Source organism: Nomascus leucogenys, chromosome 11 (assembly GCF_006542625.1).
Source record: "Nomascus leucogenys isolate Asia chromosome 11, Asia_NLE_v1, whole genome shotgun sequence".
Taxonomy (NCBI): domain Eukaryota; kingdom Metazoa; phylum Chordata; class Mammalia; order Primates; family Hylobatidae; genus Nomascus; species Nomascus leucogenys.
Window position 1 is genome coordinate 65,065,690 of NC_044391.1, and position 20,118 is coordinate 65,085,807.

At 36.3% G+C, this 20,118-nt stretch overlaps 1 protein-coding gene across 1 annotated transcript in view; it reads left to right on the top strand.

Moving 5' to 3' along the window:
• Positions 1–20,118, top strand: part of TMEM117 (transmembrane protein 117) — a 556,036-nt gene that overhangs the window by 439,984 nt on the left and 95,934 nt on the right. The window contains exon 6 of the mRNA XM_003252270.3: positions 15,766–15,925. Coding sequence (XP_003252318.1) covers positions 15,766–15,925 — 160 coding nt within the window. The remainder of the gene's footprint in view (positions 1–15,765; positions 15,926–20,118) is intronic.

A 20,118-nucleotide genomic window follows, 5' to 3' on the forward strand; every position in this document is an offset into this window, starting at 1 on the left:
TGATATGGTTTGGCTGTGTCCCCACCCAAATCTCAACTTGAATTGTAGCTCCTAGAATTCCCATGTGTTGTGGGAGAGACTCAGGGGGAGTTAATTGAATCATGGGGGCTGGTCTTTCCTGTGCTACTCTTATGATAGGGTGAATACGTCCCACGAGATCTGATGTGTTTATCAGGGTTTCCACTTCTGTGTCTTTCTCATTTTTCTCTTGCTGCTGCCATGTAAGAAGTACCTTTTGGCCGGGTGCGGTGGCTCACATCTGTAATCCCAGCACTTTGGGAGGCCGAGGTGGGCAGATCATGAGGTCAAGAGATGGAGACCATCCTGGCCAACATGGTCAAACCCCATCTCTACTGAAAATACAAAAATTAGCTGGGCATGGTGGCGCAGCCTGTAGTCCCAGCTACTCAGGAGGCTGAGGCAGGAGACTTGCTTGAACCTGAGAGGTGGAGGTTTCAGTGAGCTGAGATCATGCCACTGCACTCCAGCCTGGTGACATAGTGAGACTCCGTCTCAAAAAAAAAAAAAAAAAAGTGCCTTTCACCTCCCACAATGATTCTGAAGCCTCCCCAGCCGTGTGGAACTGTAAATCCAATTAAATCTCTTTTTCTTCCCAGTCTCGGGTATGTCTTTAGTAGCAGTGTGAAAACAGACTAACACAATTTCCCTCTGTTGAACTGGTGAATTATTTAGCATGTACAAGGTAATTCAGTAGTAAGAAAAATGGAGCTGGTGAGTTTACTAAGAGACACACAGGATTAACATGCCCATTAGGTCCATCCAACCTAATTTTGCAATGCACAGGCCTCTTTGCTTTGTAAAGAGGAATGTACCATTATTTGCAATAGCATCTCAGCTTGGTGGATGATAAAGGATGAACATTTCCACCTCAGGTCAAATAGATGAATTTATTCATTCTACTAGTTATTAAGCAGCAGCAATGTAGCAGTCATTGGTAATCAATAATAAATGGCATAGGCCATCTCCTAATGGCTTTGAAGTCTACTGGGAATTTTTTTTTCTATTTTTTTATTCTACACCCTAAAACTGTGAAACACAGAGAAACTAAAATGGTTCTTTCTAAACAAGATTAACTATGTTCTATACCAATAAGCTACTTTTAAGTGCCTCTCAGTAAACTAACATCCTTCAGATACAGGTAGAGGAATTCAAGCCACTACAATAAATACAAATATTTCAATCATCACTTTTTATATGGAGATTGCCAATGTGCAGGGTCTAGCATAGTTGCAGTGGCTGGGCACTGCGGAACTCCAGGGGACATTGTTTACATAGATTAGGATGCTGGGACGCTGTTCACATACATTACAATCTGAGTGATCAAATGCTCCAACCCAGAGGTATCTTTTTCACCCACCTCTTTTATGGCCTGTCAAGAACAAGCATTACCAAGTTGTTTCTTCATTTTACTTTGTTTACACTTTTGAGGTGCTGCTGTGCTCAGGGTTCTTTTCTTGTTGAAGTAATAGAGATACACAAAGATAAATAACACGTAAATGTGTACTTTAATGGACAACATTAGAGTCTAGTAATTTCCTTTACAGACCCCAGATCTCAATAGAGCCACAAACAAGATTAAGTTCATAACTGCATCTCCGTTCTCAAGGATGCTATCTTAACAAATGTGTTCAGGTTGGCCAAAAACCAGCAGCAGCATTTACTTACTGAAAGCCATATGGAAAAGCTGTACTCTTTCACCAGGTCACTTGGCAAACATTACCTTTGTGCTCCCTCGACGTTTCCTGATCTCAAGAGTAGGAAACCAGAAGGGAACCAAATCACTTCCTTCCCCACTTCCTAAAGAGCAATGTAGACCTCATCAGCTGGGCTTCAGGGTTCAGTAAACCCACATATTTCAGGATGAACTGGCTTGAGTACATGAGTGGTGATTGCTTTTGTTACAGAGTTGAGGTGACAGTATTGATCATTAAAACAAGCAAAATGAAAAGTGTTGGCATTCTTTCATGGCCATCTGTGACTTCAGTGTGCTGGTACTTAGTGTTCACAGGCAACTGAATGTTTGAACTAGTTCTTGGTTTTGCAGTGAAAAATGAAGGAAAGCATTCTTCTGCTTTTGCGTGTTTATTTTTTTCTCATAAACAACATGGTTAGAAATTATGACATTTAATCGTTTTAAATTCCATTGTCATGCCATATTTTGTTTCATGTATTTAGCATTTTCATATGTGAGACTATATCATAATTTAATTGTAAATTTAAGTTTGCTACCCCACTTCATGCATTCTTTTATTGTATTGTTAACTTTAAACCTTCCATTTAATAAGATTCATAGATTTTTATTTTTCTGTAAGAAACTGATACATTATTTGACTTTTTTGGTTGCATTCCAACATTTTAACATTAGTATTGTAAAAAGAAATAAAATTTATTTTTATTTCCTTTAAGATTTTATAATAATTGTGCAGGATGAACATAAAGAATATGATATTCATGACTGGAATCAAAGATTATAAACATTTAGAACATGAATAATAGTTAATGTATTAAAACACATAGTTTTATATATATAATACATATAAACATAATAAATATGTTTTATTTATTATGTTGAATCACATGAAGTTTCTATTTTTGATAGAAAAAATCATCAAATTTTGGCAATCAGCTTATATTAGGTAATTCTGCACATTTTTGCTACCAGTTTAATGAAAATTAAATTGCGTGATAGTTAACCACCATAAATGAGTCAGCCCTTTGTGGATTAGCTAAACCTAATACCAGTTCCTCTCTCTTTTGATTTAATGACTGCTTTCAGGCTGACTACTCAAGAAATCTATCTTAAGTGGTAATGAATGAAAGAAAACAATATCAATAAATTTAGATACCTAAAGTAAAAGTTCCGTATTTTATAAAACCCAGGAGTTAGAATAAAGGAGCAGTTAAGACGATGAATTAAATCTTATTTTGGGAGATTATCTGTATTTATTTACATGTGCTACTATGTCTCTAATCCCATATATAATAAACAATTGAGTAGGCTCTAAAATGCATGTTTCCAACAAATGATATCAAGATGATATTATATTTTTGAGAATTTCTGCAGATTTTTAGCTGAACAGAAAAAAGGTGGTCTACTACAAAACTTGAACTCTACTACAAAACAAATCCTTAGTGTCAGTAGATATAAATTCTCATCAGTTCTGTCACTGGCAGCCTCTGTGACACAAGCAGGTGGCCGAACCTCTATGGAAGCAGTTTATTTGTTCACTTTACCGACATCTTAGTGCACATATGCATTCACACTTCTTAACAACAACTCTGATTCTCAGGTGCCCACCCCAGAGGTTAGGAACCATTGGATTATAAAAGCTCTGTTAACCCTTATTAGTCTCACATTCTAATTTCTATTAACATAAGAGGTATTAGCACAATTGAGGAAAAGGAAATAGACTAACTGGAAATATGGAATCATTATAATGAAGATTCCAACCACTCAAGCTCATAATTATGTATGAGTTCTTTCCATTTGACTAGCGGCCAGAAACCAGAAAGGGTGGAATTGATGAGCCAGTGTGTCATGCTGGCAGTGGCTGCAGCCTGAAAGGAAAGTAATCCAGATGATTGTTTAATTGGATACTACTTAAAAAGAGGAGTTGAAACCCCCCAAGAAGTATGGTCCAGATTAAACATCTTTTCCACCATATTGGTTAAATAAAAACCCAAGGATGGCGCATTGATGGCCAACATCCATGAATTTCCATTTTCACTGCCACGAAATTTCCTTTTAACTGTTCCCTGCCGGTCCTTGACAGTCTCTGTCAGCTTTACTTTTCAATGTTAAGTACTTCTTGATGATGATTTTGCAATAGTATACTTATAATGAAAAATGAAAATGAATGAAATCCTAGCTACAAACATAAGAACAGGAGGGTAATATTCAAGTGCTTCCTATGAAAGGCATTGCAGTGCAGTGCTTATGACAAAAACTGTCATGAGTCAGCCTGGACTTGAACCATCTTATATCATTTCTATCTTATATGTTATATAATTTATAAAGTATGTGTTATAAGTTTGGTTTAGTTATTGAAACTTTCTGTGATTCAGTTTCAGCACTTTTAAATTGGGTGGGATGGTATTGGGGTAGTAGTAAACATTACGTAAGTTAATTTGTGGTTAATTTGTATAAAGACCTTATACCAGTGCTTGGCTTAAATGCCATATGTCTGAAACAGTAATTTGCTATTATTACTATTTCCTTCATGGCAGTTTTACAGAAAAGTGACTCTTTTTATATGACCTAACTAACTGAGCCCTGGCTCTTTCAAAGTAATGGTTTTGGCTGAATTATCATAGCATGGTAAATTCTATCAATTTTACAAGAAGTGACTCAGAAAAACAAATGGCATGCAATACATTTGCATCTGCAGTTATATCTGCATAAGACACTGAGCATAATTTTGGAGGTGAAATGACCAATTAAAGTATTTTGCTCCCTCTTTTCTTTTTTCCATTCTCTTGAGATTTTATTTTTAGGTCTTTTTCTCTGAGCTGTATGCATTGATATTTAATGATTGCCATTTTTATTCCTTTTGGAGAATTAATTGTTAAATATCAGGCAGAATACCTCCTTTAATTTCCCTTTGGAGTAATAAGATAGTGCCAGTAACTGTTTCCTGAGATCTGTAGCAATGCCCTTTGTCAAAATGGAAGTACATTATAAAGCCAGAAAAACACTTATCAAGAGCTCTTAGAAAGAGTGTTTTATATTATATAAATATGTCAAATAATGAAAACATCCAAGAAGTGAATTGGTGCTGATTTGGCCTCAGGAAACTCTCACACAAAATGTTACAATAAATTCTAATTACCAAAGTACTTATCAAATTATAAAAAAGTTTTAATTACTAACTTTAATTACTTTATTCACAATGAGATAATTAGCATGAATAAGAATTACTCCCTTTTTCAGCTTAATTGAGCTATAATTAACAAAATTGTGTATGTTTAAAGTGCACATGATTTGATATACATATGCATATATCAACACAATCAAATTAATGAACATATTCATCATACATAGTTAACCATTGTGTGTGTATGTATGTATGCATGTGGTGAAGAAACTCAATACCTACCTTCCTAGTGAATTTCAAATAAAACTTCAGTATTATTAATTATAGTCACCATGCTGTACATTAGATCCTCAGAACCTATTCACTTATAACTGAAAGTTTGTACACTTCAAACAACATCTCCCAATTTTCCCCACTCGTAATCCCTGATAACTGTTCTTCTATTCTTTGCTTCTATGAGTTCCACTTTTTCAGATATCACATATAAGTGATACCATACAGTATGGGTATTTCTATATCTGGCTTATTTTATTTAGCATAATGTTCTTTAGGTGCATCCATGTTGTTGCAAATGGAAGGATTTCATCTCTTTTAAGGCTGAATACTATCCCATTTTGTGTGTGTGTGTGTGTGTGTGTTGTGTGTGTGTGTGTAACATTTTCTTTCTTCATTCATCCATTAATAGGTACTTAGGTTGGTTCTACATCTTGGCTGTTGTGAATAATGATGATATGAACAAGAGAGTGCAGATATCTCATCAAGATACTGACTTAATTGCCTTTAGATATATATTCAGAAGTGGATTTGCTGGATTGTATAGTAGTTCTATTTTTAATTTTTTGAAGAATTTCCTTACTGTTTGCCATACTTGCTGAATCAATTTACATTACCATTCCCACTAACAATGTAAAAGGGATCTGTTTTCTTTTCTTTTTTTTTTGAGACGGAGTCTCACTCTGTTGCCTAGGCTGGAGTGCAGTGGCACAATCTCAGCTCACTGCAACCTCCGCCTCTCGGGTTCAAGCGATTCTCCTGCCTCAGCCTCCCGAGTAACTGGGATTGCAGGCACCCGCCACCATGCCCGGCTAATTTTTTGTATTTTTAGTAGAGATGGGGTTTCACTATGTTGGCCAGGATGGTCTCGAACTCCTTCCTGATCTACCTGCCTCAGCTTCCCAAAGTGCTGGGATTACAGCCACTGCACTGAGTCTAGGGATCCCTTTTCTTAACACCGTCGCCAACACTTGTTATCCCTTGTCTTTTTGATAATAGCCATTCTAACAGCAATATGTCATTGTAGTTTTAATTTGCATTTCCCAGATGATTAGTGAGATAAAGCAGCTTTTAATACACCTGTTGGGCATTTGTATGTTTTCTTTGGAAGAATGTTTATTCACACCCCTTGCCCATTTTCTAACCAGGTTATTTCATTTTTTGCTATTAACTTGTATGAGTTCCTTATATATTTTTAATATTAACCCCTTGTCAGATACAAGGTTTGCAAAACCATCTCCCATTTCATAGCTTGCCTTTTTATTTTGTTGATTGTTTCTTTCGCAGTACATAAGTTTCTTACTTTGATGTTATCCCATTTGCTTATTTTTAATTTTTTTTGCCTCTGCTTTTGGTGTCATATACAAAAAATCATTGCCAATACGAATATCAAGGAGATTTTTCCCTGTTTTCTTATAAGAGTTTTATGATTTCAGGCCTTACATTTAAGTCTTTAATCCATTTTGAGTTAATATTTGTGTATGATGTAGGAGTCTAATTTCTTTCTTTTGCATGTGGATATTCATGTATCGCAATGCCATTCTCTTTGTACTCTTAGTGCTTTTGTCAAAGATTAGTTGACTATCTATGTATGGGTTTATTTCTGGCTCTCTGTTCTATTGGTCTGTGTATCTCATTTTTATGCCAGTGGCATACTGTTTTGATTACTATAGCTTTGTAGCATAATTTGAAATCAGAAGGTATGACACCTCCAGTTTTGTTCTTTTTTATTTTTTAAGGACAAGTGTCTTTCTCTGTCACCTGGGCTGCAGTGCAATGGCTTAGTCATAGCTCACTGCAGACTCAAACTCCTGGACTCAAGCAATCCTCCCACCTCAGCTTTTGGAGTTGCTGGGGCTATAAGCATGCACCATCAGACCCAGCTAGTTATTAATTTTTTATATATAAAAACAAGGTCTCACTGTGTTACCCAGGGTGGTCTGGAACTTCCAATCTCAAGAGATCCTCCTACCTTGGTCTCCCAAAGCACTGATATTTTAGGCATGAGATACTGTGCCTGGCCCTGCTGTACTTTCCCAAGATTCATTTGGCTATTCACCATCTTCTACAGTTTTATATTAATTTTAGAAATGTTTTTCTGATTTCTTTGAAAAAATGCCATTGGAATTTTTATAGGGATTACATTGAATCTGTAGATTTATTTGGGTAATATGGACATTTTAACAGTATCAATTATTCCCATCTCTGAAGATAGGAAGCATTCCATTTATTTGTCTCTTCAGTTTCTTTCATCAACATCTTACAATTTTCAGTGTACAGATCTTTTACCTCTGGTTAAATTTATTCCCAAGAATTTTATTCTTAATTATTCTTTTGTAAATGGGATTGTTTTGATTCTTTTTTAGATGGTTTATTATTAGTATGTAGAAACACAGCTAACTTTTGTATGTTGATTTTTTTGTCCTGCAACTTTACTCAATTTGTTTATTAGTTCTAAGAGTTTTTTTTTTTTTTTTTTGATGGAGTCTTTAGGGTTTCCTATATGTAAGATTATATTATCTGCAATCAGAAACAGTTTTTCTTCCTTTCTGATTTGGATATCTTTTATTTCATTTTCTTGCCTAATTGCTCTGGCTAGACTTTCAGTACCATGTTAAATAGAAATGATGAGAGTGGGCATCTTTTCTTGTTCCTGATCTTAAAGTAAAAGCTTTCATCTTTTTGTTGTTAAGTACGATGTTAGTTGAGAGGTTGTTATATATAGCCTTAGTTCTTTTGAGGTACATTTCTTCTGTACCTAATTAGTTGAGAGTTTTTATCGTGGAATAATGTTGAATTTTATCAAATGCTTTCTCTGCATTTGAGATGATCATATGATTTGTATCCTTTATTCTCTTAATGTGATGCATCACATTTATTGATTTGTGTAAGCTAACATATCCTTGCTTCCCAAGGATAAATGTCATTTGATCATGGTATTCTTTTAAAGTGCTATTAATTTGGTTGGGTAACATTTTCTTAAAAATGTTTGTATTTATATTCATTAGGAATATTGACCTATGATTTTCTTTTTTTATAGTATCCGTATTTGGCTTTAGTATCAGAATAACGCTAGCTTCTTAAAATGAGTTTGGAGGTAATCCTCTCCTGAATTTTTAGAAGAATTTGGGAAGGATTGATACTAATTCCTCTTTAAATCTCTGATATAATTCACTTGTGAAGCTATCAGGTTTTGGGCTTTTCTTTAGAGGTTTTTACTCATGATCGGTCTGTTCAGGTTTTCTACTTCTTCATTATTCAGTCTTGGTAACTTGTATGTTTCTAGGAATTTATCCTTATTACAGGTTATCCAATTTGTTGGAATATTATTATTCAGAGTAGTCTCTTATGACCCTTTGTATTTCTGTGGTATCAGTTGTAATGTCTTCCCTTTTATTTATAATTTTATTTGAGTCCCTTCGTTTTTCTTGGTCGGTATGGCTAAAGGTTTATCAATTTTGTTTATATTTTCAAAAAATGAAGTTTTACCTTTGTTGGTATTTCCTTGTTTTATTAGTCTCTATTTGATTTATTTTTGCTCTGATCTTTGTTACATCCTATCTTCTACTAACTTTGGCATTAGTTAATTTGTTCTTCTTTTCCTAGTTCCTTGAGGTATAAAATTTAGTGTTTTATTTGGGATCTTTCTTTATTCTTATTATAGGCAGTTATGATTATAAACTTCCCTCTTAGAACTGTATTTGCTGTATCCTATCAGTTTGGTACGTTCTGTTTTTATTTTTTGTGGTCTCAAGATGCTTTCTGATTTCCCTTTTGATTTCTTCTGTGACCCATTGGTTGTTCAGGTAGCATGTTGTTTAATTTTCATATGCTTGTGAATTTTACAAAATCTTCCTGTTACTGATTTCTAGTTTCATACTATTGTGGTCAGAAAAGATAAAGTGCTGTTTTGTGGCTTAACATATGATCTTATCCTGAAGAATGTTCCATGTGTGCTGGAGAAGAAGGTTCATTTTGCTGCTTCAGATGGAATGTTTTGAATATATTTGTTAGTCATTTGGTGTATGGTGTTATTCAAGTCCATTGTTTCGTTGTTGATTTTGATCTGTATGATCTATTCATTGTTGCAAATAGAAGTTGAAGTCCCCTATTATTATTTTATTGCTGTCTCTTTTTTTCAGTTCTGTTAGTAGTTGCCTTGTATGTTTAGATGCCCTGGTACTGGATACATATATATTCAAAATTGTTACATTCTCTTTATATATTGACCCTTTGTTATTATATAATGACCATCTTTGTTTCTTGTAACAGATTTTGACTGAAAGTCCATTCTGTCTAATTTAAATATATCTACCCCTGCTGTCGTTTGGTTACCATTTAATTAGAATATCTTTTCCCATTCCTGCATTTCAGCATATGTGTGTCCTTAAGACTAAAATGATTCTCTTATAGGCAGCTTATAATGGGCTCTTGTTTTTGCTTTTTGAATCTATTCAGCCACTCTGCATTTTTAGATTAAAGAATGTAATCCATTTACATTTAAACTAATTATTGATAGGTAAAGACTTATATTTCCACTTTTTAAAATGTTTTGCTATTCTTCTGTTCCTTTCTTTTACTCCTGCTGTCTTTCTTTGTATTTTGATGATTTCCTATAATCTTATATTTTTAATTCCTTTCTTTTTGTCTTTTGTGTATCTACTAGAGGTTTTTTCTTTGTGGTTACAATGAGGCTTGCGTAAAAGATCTTATAACATTCCATTTTAAGTTGATAAGAACTTGACTTCAGTTGCATACAAACACTCTACACTTTTACTCCCCAGTCAACATTTTATGCTATTGATGTCACACTGTGCATCTCTTTATACTGTATATCTTTAACAAACTAGTGTATCTATAGTTATTTTTAATACTTTTGTTTTTTAACTTTTACTCTAAAGTTACAAGTGGTTTATATACAACTATTACAATATTCTGAACTTGACTATATTTTTAACTTTACTAGTGAATTTTATACATTCAGATATTTTTATTTTGTTAATTAGCATCTTTTCAGTTCAATTTAGCATTAAGTTCTACCTTCAGCATTCTTTTAAAAGTCAGATCTAGTGGCAATGAATTCCCTTAGCCTTAGCTTCTATGGAAAATTCCTTCTCTCTCCTACATTTCTGAAAGACAGCCTTGTTGGATATAGTATTCTTTTTTAACTCTTCGTTTCCTGAACACTTTGAATATATCATTCCACTCTCTCCTGGTTTTCAAGGTTTTTTATGGAGATGTTCACCAATAGTTTTATCAGGGTACCCTTCTTTGTGATGAGTCTCTTTTCTCTTGCTGCTTTAAAGTTTCCCTCTTTATTGAAGACTTTTGTCAATTTGATCATAAAGTATTCCCTCTCTATCTGTTTGGAATACATTCTAAGATCCCCAGTGGATGCCTGAAACTGTGGATAGTACTGAATCCACTTGCCATCATTTGGAACCTGTTTCTGTTCATGTCTTCTACAAACAAATTTAATGCCTTTTCCATCTTTGCTTATCACACATTGTGACCATAACTTCTGCAGTCTGAGGTACAACAGCAAATGGAAACTAGTATGAATTTCCATTTTTTCTTCTTAATTTCATGGGTAGAAGATTTGTTCTTACTATGGATCTTGGGAAACTCAGCATACCATTTTTTTTTTCTTTCTTTATTAAGTCAAGAGCTTTCACCTTTCCACTTGATGGCTTTTCTTTGGCATATCCAAATTGCCAGCATCACTACTGTTGTGCTTTGGAGCCATTATTAAGTAAAATAAGTATTACTTGAACACAAACTGCAATACCACCACAGTTAATCTGATAACAGATGGCTACTAAGTGACTAAATGACTGTTAGCATACTCAGTGTCATATACTGGAAAAAGGGATAATCCACATCCTGGACAAGAAAGAGCAGGATAAAGTAAGATTTCATCACTCTGCTCAGAACAGAATGCAATTTAAAACTTGTGAATTATTTCTGGAATGTTCCGTTTAGTATTTTCAAACTGTGGTTGACTGACTGTAGGTAAATGAAAGCATTGAAAGTGAAACCACAGATAAAGGGGAACTACTGTAATGTGTCTCAGAAAAATATTCTCTGGGTGGGTCCTTCTTTAGATTCTTTGAGCTTCATGAATCTGGATGTCTATATCCCTCTGGGAAGTTTTCAGACGTTATTTCTTTAAGCCTTCTGTTTCTTTCTTTCTCTCTTCTCCTGTGACTTTCATGAATTGCATATTTATTATCTTGATGGTACCCATAGGTTAGTATGCTCTCTTTCTATATATATTGTATTTATTTATTTATTTATTTGAGACAGGGTCTTGCTCTGTCACCCAGGCTGGAGTTCAGTGGTGTGATCTTGGCTCACTGCAACCTTTGCCTCCCAGGCTCAAGTGATTCTCCTGCCTCAGCCTCCCGAGTAGCTGGGACTGCAGGCGCAGGCCACTATGCCTGGCTGATTTTTCTTTCTTTTTATTTTAAGAGACAGGGTTTCACTGTATTGCCCAGGCTGGTCTCGAACTCCTGACCTCAAGCAATCCACCTGCCTTGGCCTCCCAAAGCACTGGGATTACAGGCATGAGCCACTATGCTCGGCCTACTATGCTGTCTACTCTTTTTTAATTGTTGTTTCTCTAACTGGCTAATTTCATGCGACCTGTCTTTAAGTTTGATATTTTTTTCTTCTGCATGATTAAATATGATATTGTAGCTCTCTTTTGAATTTTTCAGTTCTGTTATTGTATTCTTCAATCCAGGATTTCTGTTGTTTTTTTTTTTGGTTTCTATTTTTTATTAACTTCTAATTTTGTTCATGCATTGTTTTTCTGATTTCATTTAGTTGTCTGTTTCCTCTTCCATCCCATTGATCTTCTTTAATATGATTGTTTTGAATTCTTTGTCAGACAGTTCATAGATGTCAATTTCTTTGGGGTTGTTACTGGCGCTTATTAGTTTCCTTTAGTGGTGTCATGTTTATCTGATTGTTTATTATCTGTATAGCTTTGCATTTGTATCTGCATTTGAAGGAACAAATACCTGTTCAAGTCTTTACAGATTGGCTTTGGCAGATATTGACCTTCTCCTGTAGGGTTCCCAGCCTGTTAGGATTGGTTCTGGGACCACAGTCGACTGGAATTTTAACTGGGTCACGAGACTTTTGCTGGTTCTTACGAGGAGCAGAGTGTATATGGATCCTGTCTGGTCTCAAGACAGATTGGACTTTGGGCAGTAGAACAGACACTAGGGCAAGGGTGTGCTTTAGATTCCACAGTTGGCTCCACAGATGGTAGGCCTATTATCAGGTATACTATTCGGTGTCTTTCTTTCCAGGTTCTTAGGAGGGCTCCCACTGGGTCACTAGGAGGATCCTTGGTCAGGCAGAACTGGTCCTGGACTATGGCTGAGAGGGGCTAGAACTGAGTTACAGAGTGTGCTTCAGGGTCCACAGCTGAGTTCAGTGTTTTTAGGTCTCTCTCCAGGGTCACAGACAAATGTACCTCCTGCCAGGTTCTTGATTGGGCAAGACTGCCCCTGACTGCAGCCGAGCAGGGCTGGAGCTGGGTCACAGGTCTACTTCAGGATCTACATTTAGCCTGAGGCCTATTTCTGGGAGCATGGATGAGCATGTTTTCTATAAAGTCCCTTGGTGGGCAGAACTGCTTTCAGATCACAGCTGAGAGGAGCTGGAACCAAGTTAAAGGGCTCTTTCAGCATCTGCAGTGGGACCAAGTTGGTGGGACTGCCACCAGGGCATGAATGAGCATATCTCCTGGCAGGTCTCTGGGTGGGCAGAAATGCTCTCAGACTACAGATGAGAATGGCTACAGCTGAATTACAGGGCCTCTTTAGGGTCCACAGCTGGGGCTGAGATCAGCCGATCTGTTGTACAAAGTGCATGTGGGCATGACTCCTCCCTCATTCCTTGGTGGATGATTCTGGTGGCAGGACGAAGGCCAAATGGAATTGTAGCCAAGTTCATAGGGGGATGAGGCTGTTTCTGGGTCTGTATCCAGGACCGCTGTTCATAAGCCTGGCGACTGGGTACAAGCCTGCCCTCTCAGACAGCCCTGATCAGTCTTGGACTTCGTATCTGAATCTAAAGCTCGAAAAAGGCACTTTTGTCCATAGATAGCTGCCAAATTGTTGTTCTGTGGGTGGATATGAGTAGAGGATCTCCTATTCTGCTATCTTGCTGACTCCTAGAATAGTTCCTTTATAAATATTTTAATAGATGAGGTTTCTAATTTCTCAGCAGACATTTATTCCAAACTCCTAGACTTTCACACCTAAAAATGTGCCTCTGAATAAATATTTAATTTTACAGTATCAGTGTACATTTTTAGACCTATGAAGTAACATTAGAGTATTAATTCTTCTCAATCAACTGTCTTTACTAAAGGGAGTTCCAGGTGAAAATACAGTAATGATATTAAAAATACCACAGAGCCTGTGGACTACAGGTTCTGACCAATAGAATAGACACTGGCTATAGAACTAGAGTGAGGTACTACAGTACCCTTGTTTCACCAGAGGTTAACCAGGCAGTGCTGGATAACAGGGAGGTGAGAGGCTCTGTGAAGGAGGCTGGGGAGAAAAAGAAAGTGGGACATGAGAAAACTGGAGCCCCAACTATTTACCAACCTATACAGCCATATGAGTGCATCCTGTAAAGTGTATATATTTATAGCATCCTTGTGAGAAATGCATTTGAAAAGCCAAGAATGATAAGAAAATACCCTTATTACCAAAAAACTTTGCATAATAATCAATATTTTATTCTTCATCAAGGTTGTTACATTCCTTCATGAAAAAAGAAATTGTGGTGATTTCATTCAGAGTTGTTTGAGGTTTCTCAAGCTCAAGAAAACAAAATCAAAAACACATAGACTTAACCTGGAGAAAATTTTGCTTAAATCCCACTATTCTTTTTATATAATACTTGCAATTTCTATCTATTGAGTTACAATAATTAGTTAGAACTTCTCCCATACTTATTTAATTCATTTGAATTTCTGTGATCAAAGTTACTCTACACCATAGCAGGAGACAATCTGTACTTTATATTTTAGAGGTCATGAGTCAAATTCTTTTGAAAGTTTGCAATTTTAATAAAATAATGAGGTTTAATAGGAATGTTTATTTTCTAAAATTTTAAAAAATAACGTATCTTTCCATTCATGAGGAGAAAAAAATATAAGAAGTGTTTCTTTATATCCATTATATTAAAGTATAACTTGCCTCAAATAAGAAATTGTGAAAAGCAAAACCAAATTTTTGGCTTAGAGGTTTACACTATGTACAATTGAAAAGAGAATTCTATGAAGATTCATATTATTTTTATGAGTTTCAATTATTATAAGACATTAGAGGGCAAAAATGGTTTTGTTAATTGCCAAAATGGATATGTGTTCTACAATGCTATTTCACCTCTATGTTTTTTCTTCTGTTTTCCTTTATTTCCCTTTTCTTTCTTGCATTTTTATCTGATTAAATTTATTTCACATAATTGCTTTTTCTTCTTATAATTCTAGACAATATCTAGGCGTCGATATAGCCCTGAAAAGCACAGGCTTAACTACATTATGGACAATTCTCTGGCAGATTAAATTTTCATCACCCACATTTCAGATCTACTTTAAAAATCAGCATTAAAGACTAATTTGAGTATTTTTCTGATTGTTAAAAATGCTTTAGTTTCAACTAACCCTTGTTGAACTCCATCTGTGTATACTTGTGCAAGATTTTACGGGGGCTACAAAGATATGTAAGAGAAAATGTCAGGCTCCTAGTATCTTATCTAGCAGGGAGCAGATGCTCTGACATGGAGAGAGGTCACTAGACCACAAGCCATGGATGATATATGTCCTATGAGAACAGGCTAGATTTTTGGCTTTTAGAGGTGGTCCCTGTATGGAGCTTATCAAGTCTTGGAGATGGTGATGAGTCTGGTCTAACTATCCTTCTCTTTTGTAGAAGGATAATGGAATCCAAAGATTTCCTCACCTATTCACCATCTGCCTTATCTTCTTACACTGCATGTCCACTACCCTTGGTAAACAATGTACAGGTTTACTATGAGCTACACACCAATGTTTTCTTGGGACAGTTACTGCACTAACCAAAGTCATTTTTAACATTGTTGTTGTTAATTATTTGTTCCATAATTATTATCTTAATGTTCTTTAGGGAAAATTGCTTTTGAAAGAAGGCATTTAATTTTTTTTTCTTTTTTCTTTTGAGATGGAGTCTCACTCTGTCACCCAGGCTGGAGTGCAGTGGCGCAATCTCGGCTCACTGCAAACTCCGCCTCCCAGGTTCAAGCGATTCTCCAGCCTCAGCCTCCCAAGTAGCTGGGACTACAGGCGCACACCACTGCGTTTGGCTAATTTTTTTGTATTTTTAGTAGAGACAGGGCTTCACCATGTTGGACAGGCTTGTCTCGAACTCCTGACCTCAGGTGATCCACCCGCCTTGGGCTCCCAAAGTGCTGGGACTACAGGCATGAGCCACCATGCCCGGCCAACTTTTTTCATCTTCCTTTTGGCTAATATACCTTAGGGTAGGTACTTGCCAAGGGGCAGACATTTAATACAGCACAGATAACATGCACTCTCTAGTATCTATATTTTATGCCTTATGTTCTTTAATGAGTGCCTTGTTCCTTACAGGACAGTTCTTTTTACTCTGACGTCTGTGGTTGTACTTGTGATTACAACGGACTGGATCAGCTGGGACAAGCTGAATCGGGGATTTTTACCCAGTGATGAAGTTTCCAGAGCATTCCTTGCTTCTTTTATCTTGGTCTTTGACCTCCTTATTGTGATGCAGGTAAGTGTATTTCCCTCCCCTCACCGAAGTTGCTGCATGCTTTGTTCCCAGTATAACAAACAGGATATGGCAACAGGCTCCAGAAATCTAAATAAGTACAGCGTTTACAGTTACTATTGATGGGGCATTCTCTGTTTATATTTTCAGCTATTATACTGGGAGGGAAAGCCAACTGGACTTTTATAAGAGGGGCACCAAAAATGTGTGTTATGAACATTGCAAGGTGGGCCCCTAGAAACCATATAGCACGTTGGTATTTTCTGCCTAGGCTTTAGGGGAAAACACACTCGGAAACAAAAACCAAAAAACCCTGTCATTTAGTAAATGGAAAGCTGCAGACATGAGGACGACATAAAAGCAGCAACGCAGGGAAAAGCAATTGTCGAAGCAACTCAGGGTTTTATAGCAGTTGAAATGGAGTGATGTAAAAATTCTTTTTCTGGTTATGGAAATTGTTACTTTCTTTCAGTATTCACCGGAGATCATTCCATTTTCATGTAAACCATATTTCTGCCCTGCTTAGCAACAGATTTTTCATACAATAGCATCACACTAACCAGTGTTACTCATGTAATCTGGTGTGACTGTTTGGGGTTTTAGGAATATTCTTTTGAATGGGGCAGAAAGAGACACCAGCTATTTCTTGCTCATTAAATATCCATCCATTTGTTAGACATTTTCTTATTGCTTTCATAAGGCAATTTTTTTTTCCCTCCTGAGGCGTTGTAAGTCACCAGACCAAAGACTACGATTACTGAAGGAATACTCCATTGTATTCTGAATTTATGTGAGATTTCACAGGATAGCAGATTGGTTTTCTCATTTCTGGAGGCAAAAAGAGGCCTTTATGAGAGATTTTCAGTGTTGTCTCAAAAGAGAATAGAAGTTTATTTATTGATTTGTTTTTTTTTAATTTGTTAAATAATATATCTTGGGCATTAGGTTCAAGATGGTTCTTTGAGTATATTACTATTTTAATGGATAATATTTTAAAATACACTATCATTTAAAAAATTATTTAAAGAGATAAAACGGAATATTTTTGTCGCATTTGAAAATTGATAAATTTTGTATTTCCTGAAATAGCAATGGAAAAAACTTTCCAGTCTGACTTTGAGTCAGACAGCATTGGCAGGTTCTAGATCTGCCTCTCACTAAGCTGTAGGACGTCCCATGGATATCTACAGAATTGAATTTTTAGGACTTATGCAATAATTTATCATGCGTTACTTATATAAAGGCCATTTTTATCTTCCTCTATTTCCTAACTAATATAATTTCTCTTGTAAAATGTCCACATTGGCCAGATGGCCTACTGATACCTCTCTGAACCCATCTTAAAGTCAATGGTATTAGTAGCCAAGTAGACTGTTGTCTAATTGAATTTGCTTACATTCATATATTTGAGAGCATAAATTCTTTGATTGTCCGTTACCATCCTCATGCTTCTACTCTATTTGTGTAAGTTTTAAGTACTCTTCCAATAAGTTCACTAAAATCAAGGACTTCAAGTGGGAAAATATAACATTGTAATTTACAGATATTATGGATTCACTCAAAAACTGCTTAATAAAGACAGATGGAAGAAAGAAAGGATAGTCAGGATTTACATAGGCAGAGTCAGCAAAGGGGAAGGGAAAGACATTATAGATGAAAAAATATCATAACAATGTAAAATGTCAATAACATGCTGAAGTGTTCAGAGAGTAGTCAGAGCACCAAATGACCGATGATGAAGAGTTTATGCTGAGGAATATTTAAGTTTGGACCATTTTGGCTACAAGTAGCAATAACCCTACCAAGCTAATTTAATCAAAGGAGGAATGTATTGCTGCATTTTAGGGATATCCTACCCAATTCAAGAGGAGGGATGTAGTTGCCTCTAGGGACACATGAAAGCAGAGACCAGGGTGTAACAGGGAATCCAGACCTAGCCTTTATTTTCCATATCTTATCTTTTTTGTTTTTGCCTTCTCTTTTTTTTTTTTTTGTCTCTTATTGTAAAGCAGCCTTTCCAGGTTTCTCGTTCAAATGGAAGAAAATGGCTACTGCCAACACCTCAGAGGGCAATCACCCTCTATCTGTCAGGTCTGATTCCAGATTTCCTAGGAAGGAATTGGAGAAACTCATGGGCTCAGCGTGGGAGGCTATGGTGATGAGGTCATCTGAAAGAAAAGGGGAGAGAGGTTGGGCTATAACTCCAAATTAATAGGTTTCTAATATAAAAATGAGTAAAAAAATTAGCCCCCAAATTTAGGTCTGTTAACTTTTTCTTTTCTGTCTCCCCTAACACTAAGTCAACTAGCCAGGCCTACTGATTTATCTTTCTCTATGCTTTTAATATCATTCTTCTTTCTCATTTCCTTGCCACCATTCCAGTCTTGACTCCCCTCTATACTATTGTAATCTCCTGTGGATCTTCTGCCACCACACATCCATGTCCCTTCGTACCATATGCCCTATGCAGCTCTTCTTCATAACCTTCCAGTTGGAAATGTCATGTTGTACACTTCTCAGCCGTAGATATTGTCCATGACTCCTCATTGTCCAAGAGGAAAGTCCAGCCTCTGTGAGCTCTCTGAGTGCCCTCCATGGTCTGGCCCTGACTCTGTATTCTCCCACGTCTTCTATGCTCTAGTTCCACCCAGATCAACATATTTGCTGCTGGGCATTTGCCCACAGCATACTTATTCCCCAGTGTCAGGAGTCTCTTGTTCCTCTACAGATTGTGCCTTTTCTGTTCTGCTCATTTAGATCCTACCATTGGAGACCATTTCAACTCTCTCTTCATTAAAGCCATGCGATCACTTCCTCTTGAGAACTCCTGTAGCACTTTTTACCTGAACTGCAATTCAACATGTCACTTTTTCCTTAGAACTGTTCATATCCCTGGAGCTTCCCAAGCAAAGTGCCTTACATGGCAGGAGTAGGCCCAGAGTAATAACTGCTTGATGAGGATAAAGAAGTGACAGCTCAGCACTCAGTCTTGTGCAAACTGTATCCCTCTTTGTGAGCATCATGTAGAAGTTGTAGGAACTAGTACATGTGGTAAGAGAGTTAATTTAGGCAACAGAGCCCCAGAAAGCATATGTACTGAAGACATTTGAAAATATATAAGACAGATATCTTAACAAGTTCACAACCAACTAAACTGTGTTCTAATTCATCCCATATTTACATATTTCAGATGAAAGAAAAATAAAGAAGTAAAATTAGTGTCACTAAAACACCTGTCCTTATTAGAATTATTTAAATGATTTGAAAGCAGTCGATCCTAGGTTTTTTATTGGTAGGAAAATTCCACTTCTACTATAGAAAGGTACTGTAATTTTTTTTTTTTTTCTGAGACAGAGTTTCACTCTTGTTGCCCAGGCTGGAGTGCAATGGCATGATCTCAGCTCACTGCAACCTGCGCCTCCCGGGTTCAAGCAATTCTCCTGCCTCAGCCTCCCGAATAGCTGGGATTACAGGCATGCGCCACCACACCTGGCTAATTTTGTATTTTTTTTTTTTTAGTAGAAATGGAGTTTCTCCATGTTGGTCAGGCTGGCCTCAAACTCCCAACCTCAGGTGATCCACCCACCTCGGCCACCCAAAGTGCTGGGATTACAGGCGTGAGCCACTGTGCCCGGCTGGTATTGTAATTTTTTTTAAAAAGAAACCATTAGAATTTGGTGCTACTTTTGTAAAGTTCTTTTTATTATTTTTAATAAAATTAGCAGGCCAGTTCTGAATACTTTTAGAGAAAGTAAATCATTAAATTTTATAGATATTTACTAAATAGGATTTTTCTACCTTTATTGTTGTATCACATTTTTCTGTGGTTTTAGTAAACTCACTAGAACTAGGGCATAAACAGATACCAGCAAAATGTAATGTGACTCACACATGCTACGTACAGGACACAAGAAATAAATTGTAGAGAAAACATTCTTCTAAGGAAAACTTTATCTCAGTTTCTATTAAGTATTCGTAATTATGTCGTTTGATTTATATATATCCCTTTATTTCTTTGCATAAGTATTTGACTTGTAGCATATCCCACCCACCTACCTTCTTTGCTAGGTTAAGGAAAAGATTCAGGTAATGGATACCCTAAAAGTGCTGACTTCACCACTACACAATCTATCCATGTATGAAAATTACACTTGTACCCCATAAATTTACACGATTTTTTAAAAAAGTTAAAATAT